A 22,733-nucleotide genomic window follows, 5' to 3' on the forward strand; every position below is an offset into this window, starting at 1 on the left:
GGGTGTGGAGAAAAGGGAACCCTCTTGCACTGTTGGTGGGAATGTAAATTGATACAGCCACTATGGAGAACAGTATGGAGGTTCCTTAAAAAACTAAAAATAGAACTACCATACAACCCAGCAATCCCAATACTGGGCATATACTCTGAGAAAACCATAATTCAAAAAGAGTCCTGTACCACAGTGTTCATTTCAGCTCTATTTACAATAGCCAGCACATGGAAACAACCTAAGTGTCCATCGACAGATGAATGGATAAAGAAGATGTGGCACATATATACAATGGAATATTACTCAGCCATAAAAAGAAATGAAATTGAGTTATTTGTAGAGGTGGATGGACCTAGAGTCTGTCAGAAAGAGTGAATTAAGTCCGTAAGAGTAAAACAAATACCATATGCTAACACATTTATATATGGAATGTAAAAAAAAAAAAAAAAAGGTCTGAAGAATCTAGGGGCAGGACAGGAATAAAGACACAGACGTAGATAATGGACTTGAGGACACGATGGGGGAAGGGCCAACTGGGATGAAGTGAGAGAGTGGCATGGACGTATATATACTAACAAATGTGAAATAGACAGCTATTGGGAAGCAGCTGCATAGTTCAGGGAGATCAGCTCGGTGCTCTGTGACCACCTAGAGGGGTGGGATAGGGAGGGTGGGAGGGAGATGCAAGATGGAGGAGATATGGGTATATATGTATATGTATAGCTGATTCACTTTTTTATAAAGCAGAAACTAACACACCATTGTAAAGCAATTATACTCCAATAAAAATGTTTAAAAAAAATTAAAAAATAAAAATAAAAGTACCAAAAAAAAAATTCATTGCCATACCCAAGGTCATGTAACTTTTCTTTTAAGTTATCCTCTAGGAGTTTTATAGGTTTTCATTTTACATGTAGATGTCTGTGATCAAGTTTTAGGTAATTTTTGTGAAGGTGATAAAATCCGTGTCTAGATTCCTTTTTTTTTTTTAAGTTTGGATGTGGATGTCCAGTTGTTCCAGCATTTGTTGAAAAGTTTATCTTTGCTCCACTGTATTGTCTTTGCTACTTTGTCAAATATCAGTTGACTAAATTTATCTGGGTCTATTTCTGGGCTCTCTATTCCGTTCCATTGATCTATTTGTATATTATTTTGCCAATAGCAAACTGTCTTGGTTACTGTAGGTTTATAGTAAGTCTTGAAGTTCAGTAGTGTCAGCCCTCCATTGTTCTTATCATTCAATATTGTGTTGGTTAGTATGGGTCTTTTGCCTCTCTATATAAACTTTATAATCATTTTCTTGATATTTATAAAATAACTTGCTGGGATTTTGACTGGGTTTGCACTGAATCTATAGATCAAGTTGGGAAGTACTAAATATTGAGTCTTCCAATCCATGAAGAAGGGCTCTCTCTCTATTTATTTAATCTTCTTTGAGTTCCTTCATCAGAATTTTATAGATTTCCTCATGTATATCTTGTACATGTTTTATTAAATTTATACCTATGTATGTGATTTTTTTCAAGTGCTAATATAAAGTGGTATTATTTTAAAATATATTTTTTATATTTGAATTATAATTAAACTATAATTTATAATTAAATTAAATTAAATTGGGTATTAATTTCAAATTCTACTTGTTCATTATTGGTATATAGGGAATCGATTGACTTCTGTATATAAACCTCGTATCCTGCAACCTTGATATAATTGCTTATTACTCCCAGGAGATTTTCTGTCCAGTCTTCCATGTTTTCTACATATAATCATGTCATCTGTAAACAAAGACAGGTTTATGTCTTCCTTCCCAATCTGTATACCTTTTATTTCCTTTTCTTGTCTATTACATTAGCTAGGACTTCCAGTATGATCTTGAAAAGGAGTGGTGACAGGGGACATCCCTGCTTTGTTCCTCATCTTAGGCTTTGAGATGCTCACCATTAGTTATGACGTTATCTGTAGGATTTTTGAAGATATTCTTTATCAAGTTGAGGAAGTTCCCTTCTATTCCTAGTTTACTGAGAGAATGTTGGATATTGTCAAATGCTCTTTCTGCAACTGTTGACATTATGACTTTTCTTTTTAGCATGTTTCTGTGATGGATTACATTAATTGATTTTCAAATGTTGTACCACCCTTGCATACCTGGAATAAATCCCCTGTCGTTATGGTGTATAATTCTTTTCTTTTCACTTTTATTTATTCAGTTTATTGTTTGAGCACCCACCTGCCCTCAGGGACAGGAATTCCCCTTATTTCCCGAAGCCTCCTCCAACCACCCTACTTGGGCAGGAACACTAGGGACTTAGTTCAAAGAAGACTGGTCCTGCTGCAAGAACCCAGGAAGAGAGAGAAAACCAGAAAGCACGACCAGTCCACTAACACCGTGGCTTGTGTCTCTGCCACATGAGGTTACAGGTGGTCCTGCACATTCTGATGGCAGGAAATTTGTTCATGGTTGCTATGATACTCCTATTAACTCAGCTCTTTTCTTTGAATCACCCCTGCAGCATCCCCGAGCTCTCAGGACGCTTCTCTTTTAGATCACACTCCCATACTCAACCCTTTCCGCCTAATGCTTAGCACAGTGCCAGGTGGGCCACATTGGAGAAGAACCCAGCCCCAGCCTCCTGAGGTGCTGGAATAAATCTTCCCCATGGAGCCTGGTTCACTCCCCATGCATGGGACCACCTCAGCACATCCCAACAAGGGATCTCCTCATTGCACATAAAGGGAAAAGGCAAATGTTGATAAGCAACACACATTTTACATACCTACACCTACGCCTACACACAAACTTTCACTGGCAAGGATTGCCTGTTTGCCTTAAATTTTCATCACTTAGGGAGTCTTTTAAATCCTTCTGTACAATGAAGCAGTATCCTCCAAGGGACTGTTCTTGGCTTTACAGTAGAAATGGCACCTCATTCCAATACTAATTTTTCATAAAGAAAAGTCTGCTCCAAGACTATGGCTATTGAGTGAGCCCAGGTAATCATTATTCAGGGCTTGAATGCTCATGGAGGAGAGTTAATCAGCCATTTGCATCTTCCCCAGCATCTGGTAGTTTTACCCAGCATTAACATTTTTTTAAATTTGTAACACATGTAACTGCAAAGGATAAATATCCAAAATATATAAAGGGTGCCAACGGTCAAGAAAGAGTGTAGTAGAAAAATGGTCATTTCACACAAAGGATTAATATCCAAAATATATAAAGGATGCCAATAATTCTTTTTTTTAATTTTTGGATTTGATTTGATAATATTTTATTGAGGACTTTCATATCTACCTTCATGAAACGTATTGGTTTATACTTCTTTTTCAAACTGTTTTAACGATTCTGGTTCCTTTGCCTTTCTATATACATTTCAGAATATTGACAATATCTCCAAAAATCTTTCTGGAATTTTGATAGGAAATGCATTATATCCATACAACAATTTGAGGAGAACGGACATCTTTACTATATTAAGTTTTCCAACCCATGACTATCTTATGTCTTCCCATTTATTTAGTCTTTTATTTCTTTCAGCAGTGTTTTATAGTTTTCAGCACACAAGACCTATATATATTTTGTTAGATTGTCACTTAAGTATTTCTTTTTTTTATTAGATTGGTTAGATGGAATGTTTCCTGGTCACATTTTTTTTTTATTGTGGTAAAAAAGACATAACATTAAAATTACCATCTCAACCATTTTTAAGTGTAAAGTTCAGTAGTGTTAGGTATCATTACATTATTGTGCAACAGATCTCTAGAACTCTATTTTGCAACACTGAAACTGTACACTTACTAAACATAAATTCCCTCCTCACCTGCACCCAGACCTTGGCAACCACCCCTCTACTTCCTGTTTTTCTGATTTTGACTACTTTAGATACTTCATAGGAGTGGAATAATACAACAGTTGGCCTTTTATGACTGACTGATTTCACTTAGTATAATATCCTCAAGGTTCTTCCACATTGTAGCACGTGACAGAATGCCCTTCTTTTTTAAGGCTGCATAATATTCCATTTTGTTGTATATACCAAATATCCTTTATCCATTTCTGTGTCAATGGACATTTGGGTCACTTCTAACTCTTGGCTATTGTGAATAATGCTGTGATTAATGTGGGTATGCGAAAGTTCTTAGAGATATTGAATTATTTTGGATATAAATCTAGAAGTAGGATTGCTGTACCATATGGTAATTCTATATTTAATTTTTTGAAGGACTGCCAAATTATTTTCAACAGTGAGTACATCATTTTATATTCCCACCAGCAATGCACAAGGGTTCCAACTTCTCTAAATCCCTGCTGATTGATCTTTTTTACCATGTTTTTGATAGTAACAATCCTAATGGGTGTGAAGTAGTATCTCACTGTGGTATGATTTGCATTTCCCTTATGATCAGTGATGTTGAAGGCTTATTGTCCTTCTTGTGCTTATTGGCCATCTGTATACCTTCTTTGGAGAAGCATTTATTTAAGTCCTTTGCCCATTTTTGAGTAGGATTATTTGTTTTTTTGTTGTTGAGCTTTTAGAAGTTCATTATATACTCTGGATATTAACCTCATACTATATATATGACTTGCAAATATTTTCCCATTTTCTAGTTTGACTTTTCACTCTCTTGATAGTACCATTTTTTTGAGGGGGGGGGCATGCCATGCGGGATCTTAGTTCCTTGACCAAGGATCGAACCCGTATCCCCTGCAGTGGAAGCATGGAGTCTTAACCACTGGACCACCAGGGAAGTCCCGATAGTACGCTTTCATGCACAAAAGTTTTTAATTGTGATCAAGTCCATTTTACCTAGTTTTTCCTTTTGGTCCACTCTTGGTGTCATATCCAAGAAACCACTGCCAAATCTAATGTTATGAAGATTTTCTCTATGTTTACAAATTTTATAGTCTAGCTCCTACATTTAGGTTTTTAATCAATTTTTAGTTAATTTTTGTATTTGGTGTAAGGTAAGGGTCCAACTTCATTCTTTTGCTGTGGATATCCAGTTTTCCCAGTACCATTTGTTGAAAAAACTGTCCTTTCCCCATTGAATGGTCTTGCAACTCTCATTGAAAATCTATTGACTATATATGTGAGGGATTATTTTTAGGCTCGCTATACTATTCCATTGGCCTATATGTCTGTCCATATGCTAGTACACTATTTTGATTACTGTTGAGTTGTAGTAAGATTTGAAATCAGAAAGTGTGAGTCCTTCAACTTTGTTCTTGTAATTTAAGATTGTTTTCTGGCTAATCAGGATCTCAAGCATTATATTTAGGGGAATGATTATAAACAGTATATACATTTTTGTTTCTGTGTCCCTTTTTTCATTACTAGTACATGCAAAAACAATTGATTTTTGTACATTCATCTTGTATCCTGTAATCATGCTGAACTCACCTATTAGTTCTAAAAGGATTTTTATAAAATTGTTATTAGATTCCTTGGGCTTTTGAGCTTATCCATTCAGTATTTTTTTTTTAATTCCTATTATTTTATTTTTCAGTTGTATAATTTCCAATTGGTTCTATGTTTTCAATTTCTTTTCTGAGTTTTTTCATTTGTAAATGTTTGTTGAAGAATTTTAATGATGGCTATCTAAAATCTTTGTCAGACAATTCTAACATCACTGTTATCTTTCTGTTGATGTCTACTGAATGCTTTTTTCATTTAAGTTGATACTTATTCTTGGTATGATGAGTAATTTTCAACTGAAACTTAAGAAATTTTGGTAATATTGTTATGAGACTCTGGTGCTTATTTAAACCTTCTATTTTAGCAAGCTGACTATGACACTGTTCTGGCAGAGGAAATGTGGGTGCTTCTTATTAGTGCCAGGAGGAAACAGAGTTTAAGGTTCCCCACATGGCTTCCACTGACACTCAAGTTGGGGAGGGCCCCCACAGTACTGCTGCATGGGAGTGGGGATTCAAGCACCTCACTAGTGTTATACTGATAGTACCCCAGCTGGAGTGGGCAGACGTACTTCATTACTTCTCCCCATGTAAATTCTAATGATGCCATAGGGTTTGGTCTCATTAATGCTGGGTGGTAGTTAAATTCATGACTCTCCACTAGGCCTCCTTCGATACCATCAAACTGGGGAGAGGGAAAGGTAACTAATTATCAATGAGTGGAGGTGGAAGTCCAGGTTCCCCACATGATCTCTATTGACACTATCAGGAGGAGAGTATCTGGTGGGGATAAAAATCCCAGCTCCTCACTTGACCTTCTCTGACACCACTCTGGGGAGAGGATATAGGGGCACTTGGGTGCTTTGTTACAGCTTGATGGGGGTAGAAATCTAGGCTCTTTACTTGGCCTTTGCTAGATAGGTAGGGCCACAGTTTGTTTTTGTAGTGTTTGACTGGAGGAGAACAGTTATTATCTAACTAAGGCTGCCCATTTTTTGGTCCTTTGGCTAAAGAGGGCAGGCTTCACATATGTCTTTTTCTTCTGTCTCCTTGATGTTTCTTGGTTGCCAACTTCTTCAGCTTCAAGTCTAGAATATATAAAGCAAACAAAACAAAAAAACCAAAAAGCATGGAACTCACCATTGTGTTTTCCTTTAGTTCTGTGGACCATAGTCGGTCTGCCATCTTCTTTCCAACTTTTGTAGTAGCTTAATGTTTGTTTTATAATATCCAGGGGTTTTAGTTTTACTTAGTGGGAGAAGTAGGGAAAAACATTTCTCCTACATCTTTCCCTTAATAGGTATTTTCTGTCGCTTTTTGGTAACAAAAAAATACCTATCATTGGTGATATCACTGAAAAGGGTGAAGTAGGGATCTCCAAAACTCTGTCCCCTCACTAAAGCAATGATCAAGCAGGCAATAATCAACTTATTTTAAACTTCAAAATCTAAGCAAAAGCTTACAACAATCAGGGGAAGGCTTAATCAAAGAAAAACCTGCTAAATTTTGGTAAGAGAGTATTATAACATATTGACTTACCTGCTTTCCAGTCTCACTCTCCAGCTTACCAGAAACTTTGGGAATGGCAGTTCACATTAACAGTGTGGCTTTCTGGTGCCAGAGGGGACAACACAGACCTTGTTATTAAATTAAATTAAATTAAATTGTTATTAAATTATTAAATTAAATTAAATTGTTATTAAATTATTGTGGTTGTATATTTTGACCTCCCTGGTAGCTCCTCCTGGATGAGTTCAGGGGCTCTTTTTGTCCACTTCAGAACTCTTTCAGGGCTAGAGTGGCCTTACTGACATTGTCAAAAAATTTAAAGGCAAATATACCATCCACAGCCACCTGAGGGAAGGGATAATATATGGGGCAAACAGCAGACAGACTGAAAAGACTAGGAAGAGGCTTGGCAAGGAGATACATGGGAAAATAAGGGCACTGAAAAGCTCCTGCATATACCAGGGAAAGTACACAGCCAGGTACATGACCAGGGCTGGACACATGTTCAGAAAATATCTGACAAGAACCTAAGCTTTCATCTGTTGCTGATTTCTAGGTTCTGCCCAAGCAGGAAGTGATGGTTAAGGAAGTGTTATAAATGATCTGGTTAAGCACTGAAGGTATACACCAATACAGAGTCAATCTGCACAGACAGGAGACTATTTTTATTTTTGGCTTTTAAAGAAATCTCTGTCAAATCACTAGTTGACAACTAAGCTAATGGAAAGAGAATTCAGTCATGACTGATGACAATGAATACAGTCTTGACAAAAATAGTTTTCAAAAGCCACTAATCATGGACAGATCATCCAAAATGAAAATAAATAAGGAAACACAAGCTTTAAAAGATACATTAAACAAGATGGACTTAATTGATATTTATAGGACATTCCACCCCAAAACAACAGAATACACATTTTTCTCAAGTGCTCATGGAACATTCTCCAGGATAGATCATATCTTGGGTCACAAATCAAGCCTTGGTAAATTTAAAAAAATTGAAATCGTATCAAGTATCTTTTCCGACCACAACGCTATGAGACTAGATATCAATTACAGGAAAAGATCTGTAAAAAATACAAACACATGGAGGCTACACAATACACTACTTAATAACGAAGTGATCACTGAAGAAATCAAAGGGGAAATCAAAAAATACCTAGAAACAAATGACAATGGAGACACGACGACCCAAAACCTATGGGATGCAGCAAAAGCAGTTCTAAGAGGGAAGTTTATAGCAATACAAGCCTACATCAAGAAACAGGAAACATCTCGAATAAACAACCTAACCTTGCACCTAAAGCAATTAGAGAAAGAAGAACAAAAAAACCCCAAAGCTAGCAGAAGGAAAGAAATCATAAAGATCAGATCAGAAAAAAATGAAAAAGAAATGAAGGAAACAATAGCAAAAATCAATGAAACTAAAAGCTGGTTCTTTGAGAAGATAAACAAAATTGATAAACCATTAGCCAGACTCATCAAGAGAAAAAAGGAGAAGACTCAAATCAATAGAATTAGAAATGAAAAAGGAGAAGTAACCACTGACACTGCAGAAATACAAACGATCATAAGAGATTACTACAAGCAACTCTATGCCAATAAAATGGACAACCTGGAAGAAATGGACAGATTCTTAGAAATGCACAACCTGCCGAGACTGAACCAGGAAGAAATAGAAAATATGAACAGACCAATCACAAGCACTGAAATTGAAACTGTGATTAAAAATCTTCCAACACACAAAAGCCCAGGACCAGATGGCTTCACAGGCGAATTCTATCAAACATTTAGAGAAGAGCTAACACCTATCCTTCTCAAACTCTTCCAAAATACTGCAGAGGGAGGAACACTCCCAAACTCATTCTACGAGGCCACCATCACCCTGATACCAAAACCAGGCAAAGATGTCACAAAGAAAGAAAACTACAGGCCAATATCACTGATGAACATAGATGCAAAAATCCTCAACAAAATACTAGCAAACAGAATCCAACAGCACATTAAAAGGATTATACACCATGATCAAGTGGGGTTTATTCCAGGAATGCAAGGATTCTTCAATATACGCAAATCAATCAACGTGATACATCATATTAACAAATTGAAGGAGAAAAACCATATGATCATCTCAATAGATGCAGAGAAAGCTTTGACAAAATTCAACACCCATTTATGATAAAAGCCCTGCAGAAAGTAGGCATAGAGGGAACTTTCCCCAACATAATAAAGGCCATATATGACAAACCCACAGCCAACATTGTCCTCAATGGTGAAAAACTGAAACCATTTCCACTAAGATCAGGAACAAGACAAGGTTGCCCACTCTCACCACTATTATTCAACATAGTTTTGGAAGTGTTAGCCACAGCAATCAGAGAAGAAAAAGAAATAAATGGAATCCAAATCGGAAAAGAAGTAAAGCTGTCACTGTTTGCAGATGACATGATACTATACATAGAGAATCCTAACGATGCTACCAGAAAACTACTAGAGCTAATCAATGAATTTGGTAAAGTAGCAGGATACAAAATTAATGCACAGAAATCTCTTGCATTCCTATATACTAATGATGAAAAATCTGAAAGTGAAATTAAGAAAACACTCCCGTTTACCATTGCAACAAAAAGAATAAAATATCTAGGAATAAACCTACCTAAGGAGACAAAAGACCTTTATGCAGAAAATTATAGGACACTGATGAAAGAAATTAAAGATGATACAAATAGATGGAGAGACATACCATGTTCTTGGATTGGAAGAATCAACATTGTGAAAATGACTCTGCTACCCAAAGCAATCTACAGATTCAATGCAATCCCTATCAAACTACCAATGGCATTTTTCACAGAACTAGAACAAAAAATTTCACAATTTGTATGGAAACACAAAAGACCCCGAATAGCCAAAGCAATGTTGAGAACGAAAAATGGAGCTGGAGGAATCAGGCTCCCTGACTTCAGACTATATTACAAAGCTGCAGTAGTCAAGACAGTTTGGTACTGGCACCAAAACAGAAATATAGATCAATGGAACAGGATAGAAAGCCCAGAGATAAGCCCACACACATATGGTCACCTTATCTTTGATAAAGGAGGCAAGCATATACAGTGGAGAAAAGACAGCCTCTTCAATAAGTGGTGCTGGGAAAATTGGACAGATACATGTAAAAGTATGAAATTAGAACACTCCCTGACACCATACACAAAAATAAACTCAAAATGGATTAAAGACCTAAGTGTAAGGCCAGACACTATCAAACTCTTAGAGGAAAACATAGGCAGAACACTCTATGACATAAATCACAGCAAGAACCTTTTTGATCCAGCTCCTAGAGAAATGGAAATAAAAACACAAATAAACAAATGGGACCTAATGAAACTTAAAAGCTTTTGCACAGCAAAGGAAACCATAAACAAGACCAAAAGACAACCCTCAGAATGGGAGAAAATATTTGCACATGAAGCAACTGACAAAGGATTAATCTCCAAGATTTACAAGCAGCTCATGCAGCTCAATAACAAAACAACAAACAACCCAATCCAAAAATGGGCAGAAGACCTAAATAGACATTTCTTCAAAGAAGATATACAGATTGCCAACAGACACATGAAAGAATGCTCAACATCATTAATCATTAGAGAAATGCAAATCAAAACTACAATGAGGTATCATCTCACACCGGTCAGAATGGCCACCATCAAAAAATCTAGAAACAATAAATGCTGGAGAGGGTGTGGAGAAAAGGGAACACTCTTGCACTGTTGGTGGGAATGTAAATTGATACAGCCACTATGGAGAACAGTATGGAGGTTCCTTGAAAGACTACAAATAGAACTACCATACGACCCAGCAATCCCGCTACTGGGCATATACCCTGAGAAAACCATAATTCAGAAAGAGTCATGTACCAAAATATTCATTGCAGCTCTGTTTACAACAGCCAGGACATGGAAGCAACCTAGGTGTCCATCATCGGATGAATGGATAAAGAAGATGTGGCACATATATACAATGGAATATTACTGAGCCATAAAAAGAAATGAAATGGAGGTATTTGTAATGAGGTGGATGCAGTTAGAGTCTGTCATACAGAGTGAAGTAAGTCAGAAAGAGAAAAACAAATACAGTATGCTAACACATATATATGGAATCTAAGGGAAAAAAAAAAAAGGTCATGAAGAACCTAGTGGCAAGACAGGAATAAAGACACAGACCTACTAGAGAATGGACTTGAGGATATGGGGAGGGGGAGGGGTGAGATGTGACAGGGTGATTGAGTGTCATGGACATATATACACTACCAAATGTAAAATAGATAGCTAGTGGGAAGCAGCCGCATAGCACAGGGAGATCAGCTCGGTGCTTTGTGACCACCTAGAGGGGTGGGATAGGGAGGGTGGGAGGGAGGGAGATGCAACAGGGAAGAGATATGGGAACATATGTATATGTATAACTGATTCACTTTGTTATAAAGCAGAAACTAACACACCATTGTAAAGCAATTATACTTCAATAAAGATGTTTTAAAAAAAAAAAGAAATGACAGCAAAGAAATAAACTCATGCATATATGGACAATTAATTTATGACAAAAGAGCAAAGAATGTACAATGGAGAAAGGTAGTCTCTTCAATAAATGGTGTTAGGAAAACTGGACAATCCACATACAAAGAAAAATGAAACTAGACCACTATCTCATACCAGACACAAAAATCAAATCAAAATGGATCAAATCCTTGAATATAAGACCTGAAACCATAAAACCCCTAGAAGAAAACATAAGCAGTATGCTCTTTGACAGTGGTCTTAGCAATATCTTTCTGGATATTTTCCTCAGGCAAGAAAGACTAAGCAAAAAACAAACAAATGGGACTACATCAAACTAAAAAGCTTCTGTACAGTAAAGGAAACCATCAGCAAAATGAAAGGACAACCTACCAAATGGGAAAAGTTATTTCCAAATCATATATCTGATATGGGGTTAATATCCAAAATATATAAAGAACTCATACAACTCAACAACAACAAGATAAACAATATGATTAAAAAATGAGCAGAGGATTTGAAGAGACATTTTTCCAAAGAAGACATACGGATGGCCAACAGGCACATGAAAAGATGTTCAACATCACTAATTATTAGGGAAATGAAAATCAAAACCAAAACATATCACCTCATGCCCATCAGAATGACTAGTATCAAAAAGACAAGAAACAACAAGTGTTGGAAAGGATGTGGAGAAAAGGAAGTCCTGTGCACTGCTAATTGGAATGTAACTTGATGCAGCCACTATGGAAAGAAGTATGGAGATGCCTCAAAAAGTTAAGAACAGAAATATCATACAATCCAGCTATTCCATTTCTGGGTATTCATCTGAAGAATGCGAAAATAATAATTTGAAAAGACACACACAACCCCTATATTTGTTGCAGCTTTATTTACCATAGCACACAACCCCTATATTTGTTGCAGTTTTATTTACAATAGCCTAGGTATGGAAACAACCCAAGTGCTCACTGATGGATGAATGGATAAAGAAGATGTCATATATGTGTACACACACACAAACACGCACACACACAAAAAAAATACACAATGGAATACTACTCAGCCATAAAAAAGCCAAAATCTTGCCATTAGTGACAACATGGATGGATATTAAGGGTTTTATGTTAAGTGAAATAAGTCAGATGGAGAAAGACAAATACTGTATGATTTCACTCATATGTGGAATAAAAAGAAAAATGAACAAACAAGACAAAAGAAGACAAACACATAGATACAGAGAACAGGGTAGTGGGAGAGGGGAAGCACGGATACAGGCCCATTGCAATAGGCTCCAATATAGCTCATCACAGCACTGGTCAGAACCCTAAATTGTTGATAAAACGGGTCAGGGGAAAAGGGCAGGGCTGTCTCCTGAAAGAAGTAGGTAGAGGGGTTGGGCTGGGAAGTCAAGCTCTTCCTGCTGAGAGAGAGAGGAGCAGGTGACCCCCACAAGAGGGTCAGGCTCAAGAAGAAACAACTAAGGCTAATCTGGCATCACCTACTAACGAATTAAACACACACATTCCCTTCAACCCACATATTCCCTTCCTTTGAATCTATTCCATAGACCTTTAAGGAATAAAGTGATTTAACTGACTGCTTCCTGGAACCTGCATGGGAAAAGGGATGTCCAGGGGGTCTCACCTGGGTGAAGATGACACCAAGGGAGATGAGAGAAGCTGTGTCTTGAACGCCCCAATTCACCATTTCTTACTTTTAATTTTTAACTGTAACTTTCAAATCCATTTCTGTATACATTTTAGAACTGTCTTTAAATGCATTAAAGAGACATATCATCCAAGCTTTTTAAGCAAATTATTTTTTGTTTATCTGAAATTCAAATTTAAAAATACTTTGGGATGGGTATAAACAAAAACACAATATACCAAAACTTATGGGATACAGAGAAAGAACTTCTAAGAAGGAAATTTATAGCTGTAAATGCATTCATTAAAAAAGAAGAAAGATCTCAAGTAAATCACTTTACACCTTATGAAACTAAAAAAGAAGAGCAAATTAAACCCAAAGTCAGCATAAGGAAAGAAATAATAAGGATTAGGACAGAGATAAAAGAAATAAAGATTATAAAAAAATAGAGAAAATCAACAAAACTAAAATTGGTTCTTTGAAAAGATCAATAAATTCAATAAAACTTTAAGCTAAACTGATTAAAAACAATGAGAGTGCTCACTTTAGCAGCACATATAATGTAATCAGAATGATACAGGGATTAGCATGGCACGTGTGAAAGAATAACATGCAAATTTGTGAATTGTTCCATATTTTTGCTATGAGTGTAGAGCTTTAATATTCTCACCATAACAACAGCAACAGCAAAATGGTAATTGTATGAGGTAGAGGATGTGCTAACTGATCTTATTGTGGTAAGCATTTCACAATATTTACATGTATCAGATCACCACATTGTACACCTTAAACTTACACCATGTTATATGTCAATTATATCTCAATAAAGTGGGAAAAAATGCCCCCAAAACCCCTAAATGTCATAGAAATGTATCATTTAATATGTATTATCCAGTTTACGTACAGAATGTTTTGGATATTAAAGGAAAGTATTTCGGCCTCAAAAAATAAAAAAGTCTCAAATTACTAAAATCATAAATTAAATTAGGGATGTTACTACTGAATTTACAGAAATAAAGAAAAATATGAGAGAATATCCTGAACAATTGCATGCCAACAAATTAGACAGATGAAATGGACAAATTTCTAGAAACACACAAACTACCAAAAATGACTCAAGAAGGAATAAAACATTTGAACAGGCCTATAACAAGTAATCAAAAACTTCCCAACAAAGAAAAATCCAGGACCAGATGGCTTCACTGGTGAATTCTGCTAAACATTTAAAGAATTAACAACAATCCTTCTCAAACTGTTCCAAATATTGAAGAGAATGGAACACTCCCAGCTCATTCTATGTGGTCACCGTTACCCTGATACCAAAGCCAGACCAGGACATCACAAAAAAACAAAACTGTAGATTAATATGCTTTATGAATATAGATGCAAAAATCCTCAACAATATAGTAGCCAACTGAACACAGCAGCATATTAAGAGGATTATACACCATGGCCAAGTGGGATTTACCCTAGGAAAGTATGGATGGTTCAACATCTGAAAAATCAATCAATGTTATACACCATATTAATACAATTAAGGAGAGGGAGTTCCCTGGTGGCCTAGTGGTTAGGATTCTGGGCTTTCACTACTGTGGCCCGGATTCAATCCCTGGTCAGGGAACTGAGATCCTGCAAGCTGTGTGGCATGGCCAAACAAAAAAGAAACAAAAAAATAAATAAAAAATAAATAAAATTAAGGAGAAAATAACACATAGTCATCTGCATCTCAACATGATTCAGAAAAAACATTTGATATAATCTAACACCCTTTCATCATAAAAGCACTCAACAAACTAGGAACAGACAGGAATGTCCTAAACGTGATAAAGGTCATTTGTAAAACAAAACAAAACAAAATTATAACATACTCAATGGAGAAAGACCAAAAGGTTTCCCCCTAAGATCAGGAACAGTACAAGGATGCCTGCTTTCACTACTTCTATTCAACACTGTAAGTTCTAAACAGGGCATTAGGCAAGAAAATAAAAGGCATCCAAATTGGAAAGGACTAAGTAAAACAATCTCTATGCAGAAATGACATGATCTTACATATATAAAATCCTAATGAATATACAAAATAAACCATTAGACTTAATAAATGCATTCAGTTCTGTCTTGTACTCATTGAGTTGTGGTCAGTGAGCATGGCACCCTATACTTTACACTTTTTGGGGAAAGTAGAGCAAACAATACCAGCACATTCTCTTTCTCTGTTTTTCCTTCTCTTTGTTGGGGAAAAGGATGGGAAAGAAGAGGAATATACAAGGAAAGACTCAAAGGAATGAAACAACCTACATCTTGACTGGTTGTATTACTACAAATCAACTATTGTTTCTTGTTTATTTCCCTCAGCAAGTAACAACAACCAAAGAGAGTGTGGTCTTGTTTTCAGAGGCAGCAAGGAATGGGTGATCTGGGGAGAGAGTGTCCTACTCCATAGCCAGGCTTATGGAGATGATGTCAGCTATACAAGGAGAGGCAAAGCAGCTGAGGCCCTGGGCTTGCTGTAAGAAAGGATGGAACAGCTTAGGAACTTACTGAATGTTGTAGGGCACAGTACTAGGATTGAGTACCCCATACACAGTGAAGCCTTTATAGAGAGGGTTCCTGAAGTCTGGTTTCCTCTGAACCAAGAAAGGCCACACGGAATGGGTTTTCTCATAGATTCTGTCAGGGAAAAAAAAAAAAGCCAAAAAATTAAAAGCAGCAAGCAAGTAAAATCAACAGTCCTGTTGAACTTGATAATCATCCAAATTTTATTAACAATTAACCTAATTCAAGACAGAGGGACAGGATATGATAGACGGAAAGTGAAAATAAGTGGTAATGAACACTGATAGAGTAACAAATTATCTGGGCTTCAACTTACCCATCTTTAAATGAATTAGAGGTTAGAAAGAGTTCCACATTGAAGAGCAACAGATGCTGAGTATAGTCTCTGCCATGGAGTAGCTATGTAATCTGAGGAATGTCCCTAGCTCTTTCTGGGCCTATTTCCTCATTTGTAAAATATGACCTTTAAGGTCTCTTCCAAATCTCAGATGCTATGAACTAATGACCTTTCCAGTTTTAAAAAATCTAGAATTGCTTTTAAAAATCTGGTAAGTTAACCGAAAGACTAGAGGGTGAATTTCTGGCTTTTCTATATTTTATTTTATTTCAAGCCAGCTTCTCCTCCTCTCAGAAGGTATAAGACAGTGAAAGACAATTAGCAATTTATATTAGCAAATATTTGTGAGTTATCTAGGTGAGCAGCACAGACTGTGACATTTATATTGCAAGACTGATTCTTCTTATACCTTAGTTGAGTCCTTGGGGAGCCACTTAGTTAACACTGCAAAAAACATGGGATCCATTGTCCCAGTGAGAGCTGCTGCGTAACAATGCATGGGAAGTTCATTTACTCACACAGTGTCAAAGAAAGCTCAAGGAGGACAACAAAGAGAAGCGGTATGGGTTGTAGGACCTAAACATTGTAGTCTTGAAACTTTTAGAATCCTCAGACCATTTCAATGAGGTCAAAGGACTTGTATATCCATCTTTCTCATTTGTTTTTGGTTGAAAAAAGAAAAACAATATTGCAGAGGTAAGGTAACTAGTATTTGTTGAGTATGTACTATGTGTGAAACACTGGTCCAGACTCTACCTAAAATACCTCATTAAATTTTCATAATAAAATCCTGTGAGATATTTTATCCCCAAAATAATAATGAGAAAATGAGACAAAAAAATACTTTGAAAAAAGTCACATAGCTAGTAGGTGACAGAGCCAAAATTTGAACCCAACTCTCTCTGATTCTAGAGTCCATGCCTTTTCTTTTATGGATGAATGATATTTCCGTTTATTTTATGCAATCACTATTTTAACATGTTAAAATTTTCAACTTTTGTACTTTTACATGGAGATTCAGATTTGTGTGGGGAATGGGTCTAGGATATATTAGCCTCATTTTAAGAGGGCGGAAAAAAGAATATGCAAAAGATCTTAGATTTTAATGCTAGAAAAGCAGGTCAGAGGCAGAATGAATGTGTCTGAAAGCATCTGCGAAAAGGGTAAGAAAGGTCTAGTTGCAAAATGAAATAGAAATGTGCATAGAAGCTACCAAGTAAGCACAAATGTTAAAGCAGCAAGATCCATCTCTGTGTTGACAAGAAAACAGAATTAGAGATGTCATCCGATTCATCCAGGATACATCATAGAGGGGCCTGAGAACTTGAGCTAACTGCCACTCAACCAACAGCTATGAAACAAGAGTGGGTTGGGTTGTGCGACAGCTACTTCCCTCTCTATTTCTTTTTCTCTGACTCTAAAACAAGGAGAATACTATTCACAGAAACTCTATCTTGTCAACTTCAAAAATTATTTACGTTTTATATATTGTGAGGATGTTAGAGTTTTAAGTCTGGTGCAAATTCAACCACCTATAGGAGCTGGGAAGATAACATTAGAAGTGCGCTGAGAATAAACTATAGAGAGGGGTGAGAACTGTGGCAAACGAGAGTGAGTTTGCTTCATTCAAGTGGAGCAGCTGTTATTCAGCTCTAGCTGATTACTGCCATTAGAAAATGCAGGTCAGGTACTGCCAGAGCTCCTGATTTTGCAGAATATCTTGGCACAACAGCTTTTTGATTTAGGAAAAAAATCCTAAAATAACTGGATTTTTGTGTGAAATATCGTGATATTTAAATGTTGACATCTTATTCACAGTTTAAAAAATACTCCACAGACTAAACAAAATATACCTGTTAAGCTAGATTTGGCCTATGAGCTGCCATTTGGTGATCTTTGACACAAGTGATAAAGGACTGTAGCTATTGACTACTCACACCTGATCTTTGACACAAATGATAAAGGACTGTAGCTATTGACTACTCACACCTGCACAGTAATTCATTCCTTACAAAGTCCTTGCACATCCATTGTTTTACTGGTTCCTCAGGATTGCTCTGAAAAGTAGGTATTATCCCTATTTCACAGATAAAGAATCTGAGGTTTTGAGGAATCTCCATGGAAACACTGAGTGATTTATGCTTCAAAAGTTATTTTTATAGTTGTCATCTCCTCCCCTTTCGTGAACTGCTGTCCCAAATTCAGGGTGGTGGGTAAATTTCTTTTACACTGATCCCCTCTCCCTATTCAGTGTTTTTTCACAAACTGAATTCACCTCAGATCGTCTCGATCCTTCTGGCAGTTTCCAAGGAAGTTCCCAAACTGGCAGGAGAAAACATGGTCATGAATTTCCAGCAAGAAATTTTCATTAAACTCAAAGGCACAAGGAAATTGTTCCGTTAATTGCCAGATACAGTCTACGAACTGTGTGAAGATAGGGGATACTTCTTTAGAGTCCCCATCCAGGTGGCCACATCTGAGAGATGCAAATAAAGGTAAAGAAAGACAATGATTAACATCAGGGATTACACTGTTTGGAATAGGCTATAGCAAGGTCACCTTTTGTCTCTGTTGGCATTGGTAAGGAAATGCCTAATGCCAAAATGCCACCCAGAATCTCAAAGTTCATTAATCCCAATGGACCTCTTAGCCACCAGCATCCTTCACTATTATCCAGATTGTAAGCCCTTGGTCATCTATTCTATTTCCTTTTACATCCTCTACAATAGAACTTTCTGCAATGATCAAAATGTTCCATATTTGTGCTGTCCAATATGGTAGTCACTAACTATTAAGCACTTGAAATGCAGCTAGTGTGACTAAGGAACTGAATTTTCAATTGTATTTAATTTTCATTAATTTAAACAGCTACCTTTAGCTTCATGTGAGCAAGGACCATATCTATCTTGTTTACTGGACAGTGCCTGGCATGAAAAGGGTATTTAATAAGTTTATTAAATGAATGAAAAAACCTCATCCCAGAATTGTTTAATGTTTCCTCTCCCATGATGTCCTCTTTCCCAACTCTACCATCCATTAGAAACCCTATTCCACTAGAAATAAACATGGCATCCTTAGCTTTTACATTGAATGTTCTACCTTTTGATTTAATTGAAATCCATCTCACCAACGACACTACTTCTTCTTGGGGCCCAAATCAAATGGAGAATGCTCATCATTCCACTCTCCATGTATAATAATCCTAAAACAGAGCAGAAGTGGGATCGGCTTTCTCCTTTCTACTACTCCTTTCACTCTCTTAAAAACACTTCCACTATGGGTCATGCTGTTGTTCACTTTCCTCAATGTTGTGTTCCACAATCTTTGGGTTACTTCTCTACATTTTCTGAAGAATCTGACTCCAGTCATAAGTACTTATCTTTGGAGTCGATGCAGATGACCTACACTTGGCTTAGCAGGTTCCTTAACTAACTCAAATCTAATTATCTTCACCGATCTTTACCTCTACTTCACATCAGCCTCTCATATCCATGGCTGTTTCTTGATGTTAGCTAAAGGTCCTTCCTCCACTTTGAAACCTTAATCTCAATATCCTACTCTGATCACCATATATTATATTTCCAAAGGCTGCTCATCTTATCTCCTCCAGCCTCATCTCTGGACCTCTCACCTTTCCAGATTCCTACTAGCTTCCCTTTCTTCCTTACCCAGACTATATGCTATGGTCTGCCCCATCAACTATTCTCTCCACATTTTCTTCAATTTTCTGGTCATTTTTTTTGTCATTATTCTCCTTCAAAATCCAACCATTGATGAGCCTAAGAAGCTATGTTCTCTACTCCCACATCTTGACTGATAAATGCTGCTTGAGAAAATTATAAAACCATGCAAATTGATACCATAAGTCTCCATACTCAGCTGGAACTTAATTGCTCCCAAATAACCTTTATGAATATCCTTAACACAGTTTTCCCATTAACCCTTACAGCTCTTGCAAATTTTAAGCTATCTTCTTAAACCCTAACCCATTTCACATTGATGTCTACATTGTTAATGAAAAAGATCAAGGCTATCAAGTAAAAATACCTAACTTCTGCCTTGGACACTCACAAACTTAGTTCCTTCTCCTCCTGTCATTCCATGTAGTCTCCATGTGGAGAAAAGGGAAACATCCTACACTGCTGGTGGGTATGTAAATTGGTGCAGCCACTGTGGAAAACATTATGGAGATTTCTCAAAAACTAAAAATAGAATCAACCTCATCTTCTTAATGTTCTAAAATGCCATCAGTTCTAGGAAGCTTTCTTTGCCCAGAATAGGTAAGGTTCCCTTGTATATGTTTACCTTTGATTTAGCACTTATCATACTATACTATCATCATTGATTTTATTTTCTATAAAAGAAGGGACAGAGACCATATCTGATCTAATACAGTCTCCTTAAAACCTGGCATATTGCTTGGCCCAATGTTTGTTGACAAAGGAAGAATGAATGGATGGACCCAAATAGCTAGAGAGCGACAATCAAATGAAATTAAATGGATACACACCGATGCAGGAGAATAAGACCTGAATGGTAACCTCCTTGAGGGTAAAACTCACATTTTATGTGCCTTTGGCACCAGCTCAGTGTCTGATATAGTATACAGCATACTGTTAGGTGTTCGGTAAACATTTGTTATTGTTCTCACAACACACATAAAGTCTCAGTGAGGCTGCTTGGCTTATAGCAGCATTAGGTCACTAAATAAATGTAAGTCCTTGCATCCACCTCTTACCAAAGAACAGAAATCCGCACATGCCTTTTCTTCTTATACAAGGTTAAAAGGTACATTGTCTTAGATATTATTCCCTCTGCCTGAATGCCTATTCCTGGAAGGCTATCCTGTCTTCTTCAAAAACAGTTAAGCACTTTTTCCTCTGTGGCCCGTGATGTCTGTTCTTCCCTGAAATATTTAACAATTTGATATAATCATTTGCTCACTTTGAAGGCAGATATGATATTCTAGTCACCCTTGTAGCCCTAGTCCCTTAGCATAGTGTCTGGAATATGTGTTTCTTGATGAAAAGAGATTTATGCCATGTTCAACCTACTCTTCCTTCTTTCACAAGAACATATTGGGGTTTTTGATAAATCTCACCCTAATAAATTCTCTTTAGCCTCTACCTTTAAAGTAATATTTTTACCTTTGGGAGAACTTGTGGCCCATGGATATCCATTCCTTCTCTATCAGGATCTTCATTTTTATACAAAAAGAAAACTTTGCATTAGGAAAACCATAAAATTAATTAACCATACCTATAAAATATCAAAACACTTTGCTGAAGTGGACTTTGTACAAATTTGCGTTGAACTGATCATAAAGTTAATTTCCCAAATGATAAATAAGTAACTTGGATTTCATTTAAAAGCCTATACAGGCTGCCTTCAAATTTCAAAGCTCTCAGAAGAAATTATTCTGGATTTGTATCCATTGTCACATTTCTTTTGGCTTTTACATAATGTGTGACAAGCCATTTGAGCCATAACTAAACGCAATCTTGATAAACATATTACATTCAACCTATGAAAAAACAGGAATCCAAAGGCAGTACTTGAGTTTATATCAGGAACAAATCTTGATATAAACACATTTTCAACCATTAAAAAAAATAAAGCATTTCCAAAAAAAAATGAGGATAAACTCCTACTGTGAGTTCTGTTTCATAGAAAGACAAACTAAGAAACCCTGGATTCAGCACCAGAAAAAAATCATGAGTCTGACATCCAGACAGCTGATGTTGAAGATGATGAGCCCATCAGTCTGCTTATTTAAGTCATCCATTCAACTTTGCAAACTTTTGGAGCCTTTCCTACCCCTTACATCAGCCTATTACATCCAACTTATCTTCTGATGGGTAAGAAACTATGTTGAGTGTGCAATGGAAAGTATATAGACTGTAAACGCCTAGTTTAGTAGAAAGAAGCTAAATTGAAAAACAGAGCTGTTTTTGTAGACCTCTTTCTTGTAGAAAACAAGTTGGCTGAGAGTTATTTTTGACCTATTCACAATCTCCCACTTGTGCAAAGTAAAATCCAATCACTTGTTCTCTTACCATGAGTCCTTTGAATGTCCTATAAAATGGATCTAGGAGGATGCTGGCCACAGAGCAGACCTGTGCTGTGCGGTCCCACCCATCAGAACAATGGACTAAGACACTGGTCTTTTCTACCTTCACTGCCTGTTAAGACAAGAAGCAAAAAGTAGCATAGACAATTTTTCATAGTATGCCGGGTTAATAAATAGGGTTACCATCCCTACAGCAGAGAACTTGGTCTTACTGGGCTACATTAATTTCTTCTCAAAATACTAGCAACCTGTATGGGAATGACAAAGAAAATAAAGGAGTGTAACAGAAGGTGAGCTTACCTAATAAGGAAAAGAAAATCAAAATCAACACATGATACAGGGTAAAAAGAAAAACAAAAGGAGGTCTACATTCATAAAACTTCTGAAGAAGACATGGATCAATTCTCAATTCTCAGAGAGAGAAGTGGGCAAGAGGAAGAATTCATGCTCAAAAACAGACAGGACAGTTCTGCATTCCAGTCCCAGACCTGACAATAATTTCCTCTGGAAGCTTTAGCCATTTAGCCTTACTAATATAAATCTTTCCAACTTACGATGGAGAGGTTTATCTGTCTTAGGTCAGTTTCTGTACAATCAGAACTATGTAAAAATATGGGCAGTTACTCAACCTGTGCAATTTTGGCAATGGTAGATATTGAGCAT

General features: G+C 36.7%; 2 protein-coding genes and 1 non-coding gene across 3 annotated transcripts in view; 1 reads left to right on the forward strand and 2 right to left on the reverse strand.

Moving 5' to 3' along the window:
• The window catches only part of ASB12 (ankyrin repeat and SOCS box containing 12), a 116,181-nt gene extending 100,494 nt beyond the window's left edge, over nt 1-15,687 (reverse strand). The window contains exon 1 of the mRNA XM_061177894.1: nt 15,649-15,687. The gene's annotated coding sequence lies outside the window, so the exon portion shown is untranslated. The remainder of the gene's footprint in view (nt 1-15,648) is intronic.
• MTMR8 (myotubularin related protein 8) overlaps nt 1-22,733 on the reverse strand; it is a 165,557-nt gene that overhangs the window by 54,347 nt on the left and 88,477 nt on the right. Inside the window, exons 9-12 of the mRNA XM_061177893.1 lie at nt 22,057-22,182; nt 21,148-21,197; nt 18,276-18,476; nt 15,649-15,777 (exon numbers count right to left, since the gene is read on the reverse strand). Coding sequence (XP_061033876.1) covers nt 15,649-15,777; nt 18,276-18,476; nt 21,148-21,197; nt 22,057-22,182 — 506 coding nt within the window. The remainder of the gene's footprint in view (nt 1-15,648; nt 15,778-18,275; nt 18,477-21,147; nt 21,198-22,056; nt 22,183-22,733) is intronic.
• On the forward strand, nt 13,647-13,750 carry LOC133082778 (U6 spliceosomal RNA). Its single transcript, XR_009699005.1, has one exon. It is a non-coding gene; the product is annotated as a U6 spliceosomal RNA (small nuclear RNA).

This window comes from Eubalaena glacialis, chromosome X (assembly GCF_028564815.1).
Source record: "Eubalaena glacialis isolate mEubGla1 chromosome X, mEubGla1.1.hap2.+ XY, whole genome shotgun sequence".
In the NCBI taxonomy this organism is placed as follows: Eukaryota; Metazoa; Chordata; class Mammalia; order Artiodactyla; family Balaenidae; genus Eubalaena; species Eubalaena glacialis.